Below are 5,779 nucleotides of genomic sequence, written 5' to 3' on the forward strand. Positions count from 1 at the left end.
CCAGCCTTGGTGGGTCTGCTCTCATGTTATTACCCTGCCACTGAGAGTACACCTTGGATGGATCAGTGGAGAACATTCGGTTTATTCTCCTGGCTTCAACTTCTCTGGTGTACCTCTTCAGTCGTGTGGCCAGGGCTGTGAGCCTTTGCTTGGCAGTCTCTAAGGCCTCAGGTATGGACAGTGAGTTGTATTTCTTAGGTACCCCTTTCTTCATCACGCCTTTCTGCAATTTTGATAGCTGGCTAACTTCTTTTCGTGCTGCCTTGATCTTGCTCTCCAACCTCCTTCTCCATGGAGGATACTGCTCCTTATGGCCTTTGTTGAACTTATAGCCAAACATCTCAAGGATAATGGTTGCTGTGGTGTATATGAGCTTGTTGGTCTCAGTGATGGTTGTAGTAGGGATTGTTCTTAGTGCTGCATTCACATCATCTAGTACACTTTCAGAAGGCACTTCACTTAGTCTTGGTAACCAGCCACGGGAGTTCCAGGTGTCCATCTTGCTCACGATCTTCAGTCTCAGGTCAGCAGCCCTTGAATCAAGCTCATCTGGGCCTGTTATTGGGGCTTGGTACCCAATCTCCACTTGTGGAGGTAATGATGATGATAATATCACCCCCCTGACCTGTCATCCTGGCTCCCCCTTGCTGGAGCATTCGTGTTGTACCTCATCAATCTCTAGTTGTGATAGCAGGTGCTTTTTGCGGATGTTATAGCACTGAGCTACTAGTTGTTTTGATGTTAGTATAGATGTTGGGTTTTGAAGTATCCATAGGTCCCACATCCTCCGTATGTAACCCCTCTCGCTGGGGTTACTTGTATAGTAGCATTTCAATAGTTCCCTGTTCTCCTCTCTTGTCCATGAATGTCTTGTTCCAGTAGCCCACTTCTCATCAGGTTGCCCTGGTTCCCCAACAGCTGACGTGGACCTTGTTGACCCTGGCAGACAGGATAGCTCAGTGGGTAACACCGCTGACTTTGGTACAGAAGGTCAGGGGTTTGTGCCCCGGTCGGGGCATGGTCAATATCCCGCCTGGGTCCTTAGGCAAGGCCCTTAATGCTATCTGCCTACCTCATCAGTAATGAGAGTTGGAAAAATAAGAGTCACGTGTGTGTGTGTGTGTGTGTGTGTATATATATATGTGTATATAGGACACAAGTTTACTCCCTGTTATGGAATATGTTCTTGCTAGTGGTTTTACCTAATTTTCTTCAGCCTGCTTTTTTAAAATATCTTTTGTTTTGCCTTTTTTTGTATTTGAAGCACTCTTGAAAGGTGCTATTATTTAGGGTATTACTTCACTGATCAAAGGTTGTTTGATCAAAACATCAGTTCAACAGCAAAAGCAAGGACAGAGAAGACTGATAGGTAGTGTAGCAAATATGAGCAATGCAGCTATAAAATTATTTAAACTATTGTCTCAGCAATGTTTTGATCGAGATGGAAATGTATACTAATACTTTGGTTAGTCCTCAAAGAATAAACACATGATACAACACATTGACATACTGTATGTACATCAGTCTGAAAACATCTAGTATAGTTTGATATTGTACTTACAGGCTAACAAAGAGGCTATCTATTGAAATTTAATTTATTGTAGGAATGACTTTTTTTTTCCTTATCACCTTCACATTAGATACATACAAAAATGAAGAGCTGGACCCAGTCACCACAGAGGAGCAGGTTCAGGACGTCCGAAGTTACCTTGCCAATTTGGCAGGTATTGGGGAAGTGCTTGCCCGCAGGCACATGAAAGTGGTATTCTTTGGAAGGTATGTATATCTTTTTCTTAGCCTCTTTCTCTAGTGTTAGAACTTAATTTATCTAGATCAACAATTCCAAAATGGTGTGCCATGGCACACTTGTGTACTGGGAGGCAAGTCCAGGTGCACTGTGGGATTTTGTGACAACCATACATTACTATTGCAGTATATAACTTTTTAAAAAAAGGTATGAATGAATTTTTGACGAGTGAGTACATCTTGATGCTTCCCTCTCATGCCAGATCTACCCCTCTCACTCACTTTTCTTCCATCCATTATCTATACCGCTTATCCTGAGTAGGGTCACGGGGGTGGGGGCTGGAGCCAATGCTAGCTGTCATTGGGTGAGAGGTAGGGTACATCCTGGACAGATCACCAGTCTAGTGTCAGGGCTGACACTTAGAGAAACAACCACATGCACCCACACTCACTCCAGCAGAATATTTAGGGGTGCCAATCAACTTAACCCTGCATGTCTTTGGTCTGTGGGAGGAAGCTGGGGTATAACCCATGCAGGCACAGGGAGAACATGCAAACTCCGCACAGAAAGGGCCTGGTTTGGCCGGGTCTTGAACCCGGAGATTTCTTGCTGTGAGGTGACAGCACTAAGGGTCACTGTGCCGCCCATCACTCATCTTATTTATCATAAATGAAAATAAACATAGAGTTACAAGGCTGATAACATGGTATAGAGGCTATTTTCCATGCACATGAATACAGGTGTGCCTTGGGCACAAAAAGTTTGAAAACCACTGAACTACAGTGCCTTGCGAAAGTATTCGGCCCCCTTGAACTTTGCGACCTTTTGCCACATTTCAGGCTTCAAACATAAAGATATAAAACTGTAATTTTTTGTGAAGAATCAACAACAAGTGGGACACAATCATGAAGTGGAACGAAATTTATTGGATATGTCAAACTTTTTTAACAAATAAAAAACTAAAAAATTGGGCGTGCAAAATTATTCAACCCCCTTAAGTTAATACGTTGTAGCGCCACCTTTTGCTGCGATTACAGCTGTAAGTCGCTTGGGGTATGTCTCTATCAGTTTTGCACATCGAGAGACTGAAATTTTTGCCCATGCCTCCTTGCAAAACAGCTCGAGCTCAGTGAGATTGGATGGAGAGCGTTTGTGAACAGCAGTTTTCCACAGATTCTCGATTGGATTCAGGTCTGGACTTTGACTTGGCCATTCTAACACCTGGATATGTTTATTTGTGAACCATTCCATTGTAGATTTTGCTTTATGTTTTGGATCATTGTCTTGTTGGAAGACAAATCTCCGTCCCAGTCTCAGGTCTTTTGCAGACTCCATCAGGTTTCCATCCAGAATGGTCCTGTATTTGGCTCCATCCATCTTCCCATCAATTCTAACCATCTTCCCTGTCCCTGCTGAAGAAAAGCAAGCCCAAACCATGATGCTGCCACCACCATGTTTGACAGTGGGGATGGTGTGTTCAGGGTGATGAGCTGTGTTGCTTTTACGCCAAACATAACATTTTGCATTGTTGCCAAAAAGTTCGATTTTGGTTTCATCTGACCAGAGCACCTTCTTCCACATGTTTGGTGCGTCTCCCAGGTGGCTTGTGGCAAACTTTAAACGACACTTTTTATGGATATCTTTAAGAAATGGCTTTCTTCTTGCCACTCTTCCATAAAGGCCAGATTTGTGCAGTATACGACTGATTGTTGTCCTATGGACAGAGTCTCCCACCTCAGCTGTAGATCTCTGCAGTTCATCCAGAGTGATCATGGGCCTCTTGGCTGCATCTCTGATCAGTCTTCTCCTTGTATGAGCTGAAAGTTTAGAGGGACGGCCAGGTCTTGGTAGATTTGCAGTGGTCTGATACTCCTTCCATTTCAATATTATCGCTTGCACAGTGCTCCTTGGGATGTTTAAAGCTTGGGAAATCTTTTTGTATCCAAATCCGGCTTTAAACTTCTCCACAACAGTATCTCGGACCTGCCTGGTGTGTTCCTTGTTCTTCATGATGCTCTCTGCGCTTTAAACAGACCTCTGAGACTATCACAGTGCAGGTGCATTTATACAGAGACTTGATTACACACAGGTGGATTCTATTTATCATCATTAGTCATTTAGGTCAACATTGGATCATTCAGAGATCCTCACTGAACTTCTGGAGAGAGTTTGCTGCACTGAAAGTAAAGGGGCTGAATAATTTTGCACGCCCAATTATTCAGTTTTTTATTTGTTAAAAAAGTTTGAAATATCCAATAAATTTCGTTCCACTTCATGATTGTGTCCCACTTGTTGTTGATTCTTCACAAAAAATTACAGTTTTATATCTTTATGTTTGAAGCCTGAAATGTGGCAAAAGGTCGCAAAGTTCAAGGGGGCCGAATACTTTCGCAAGGCACTGTAAAAATTACTGCAGGTAGTGCAATGTAGGCCTAACTTCACAAAGGTTTATTCAGCTACTGTACAATGCTGACAAAATACTAAAGTACAGCTAAAGCTTATATATGTAAGGCTCCTGACAAAGGATCTCCCAGTTCTCCCAGGTCATTTTTCACAGAAACACCTTTTTATATTACAGTCCACACCAACAACATAGTCGTTTTGGAAAATAACTAAGTACATTTACTTAAGCAAGCTCCTGGTACTGGAGCAGTTTTGAGCTACACTTTTAGAAAGCTGTGCTGGTGCATTTTGTACATAGAAAGAATCGTAGATCTTTGAGTTCAGCTCATGAAAAATGGGGGCAAACACAAAAGCATGTAATAAATAATAATTTTGTTCAGTGTATTTAGTTTAATTAGTTTTAAATCTGATTCTGTGCACTGACTTGAAATTATAGAGGAGTAAACATAAACTATAAGTAAAGCTGTGGGAGGATTGCATTTTAGAAGGGCTGAGGCACTGCTGACAATCTTGTTTGTTCTGTAGGACCAGTAATGGGAAGAGCTCAGTGATCAATGCAATGCTATGTGACAAAGTGCTGCCATCTGGAATAGGACACACCACCAACTGCTTTTTGAGGGTGGAGGGCACAGATGGCAATGAGGCCTTCATCCTCACTGAGGGCTCTGAGGAGAGGAAGAGCATTAAGGTCAGTTTAACTCAGTTCCTTTACATGCCCACAGTTACAGTATGCTTGTCAAATTGCCAAAACACTATCTCTAGTGTCTACAACTACAATTTTTGAAAGTGGAATGCTGGTCTTTGTTGTATATGTAAACTCCACTGATGCTGATGTGTGTTTACAGACAGTGAATCACCTGGCCCACGCTCTCCACCAGGATGAAGATCTGGATGCTGGCAGCTTGGTCTGTGTTATGTGGCCTAAAGCCAAGTGTGCTTTGCTCAGAGATGATCTGGTGTTGGTGGACAGGTAAATCTCAAGTTAACACTATTTGACCAACAAATTCAGTTCTATCACCTATTTGTCACATGACCTATTTTGTGGCAAAAGCAGAATGTAAAAGAAATAACTAATTCTAGCCTGTATATACTGTATTTTATCACACTTGTACGATGCATATTCTATCACTGTAGGATAAATGTTGCAAAACTGCAATTTGCAATCTGACAATGCCACTCCTCCTCCCTTAGACTTTGCGTACATGTTGCATGCGCTATAGTGCCTATTTGCACATAACAAAAGTGCTCTCATCTCCCACTACAGCGGCATGATTATGGCAGAAATTATAATCATGATTATGTTTGTCAATATTGAGATCACAATTATTTAAACCACATTTATTAAACTTAAAAGTACCATCGGGCTTTGGGGACTGTTGTCCAATTGCTCTCACATCGCATGTGATGAAGGTGCTGGAGAGGCTGGTGTTGGTCCATCTTGAGTCGCAGGTGAGACCGTTTCTTGATCCCCTGCAGTTTGCCTACCAGCCACATTTGGGGGTTGATGACATTGTTCTTTACCTGCTGCAGCAAGTTTTGTCACATCTGGATGGTGATGGGGGCACAGTGAGAGTCACCTTTTTTGATTTCTCCAGTGCCTTTAACACCATCCAGCCTCCACTATTGGGA

General features: G+C 42.5%; 1 protein-coding gene across 1 annotated transcript in view; it reads left to right on the top strand.

Moving 5' to 3' along the window:
- Nucleotides 1-5,779, top strand: part of mfn2 (mitofusin 2) — a 46,653-nt gene that overhangs the window by 12,737 nt on the left and 28,137 nt on the right. Inside the window, exons 3-5 of the mRNA XM_020609157.1 lie at nucleotides 1,641-1,776; nucleotides 4,676-4,838; nucleotides 4,996-5,120. Of these exons, the coding sequence (XP_020464813.1) occupies nucleotides 1,641-1,776; nucleotides 4,676-4,838; nucleotides 4,996-5,120 (424 nt within the window). The remainder of the gene's footprint in view (nucleotides 1-1,640; nucleotides 1,777-4,675; nucleotides 4,839-4,995; nucleotides 5,121-5,779) is intronic.

Source organism: Monopterus albus, unplaced genomic scaffold, assembly GCF_001952655.1.
Source record: "Monopterus albus unplaced genomic scaffold, M_albus_1.0 scaffold98.1, whole genome shotgun sequence".
NCBI lineage: Eukaryota > Metazoa > Chordata > Actinopteri > Synbranchiformes > Synbranchidae > Monopterus > Monopterus albus.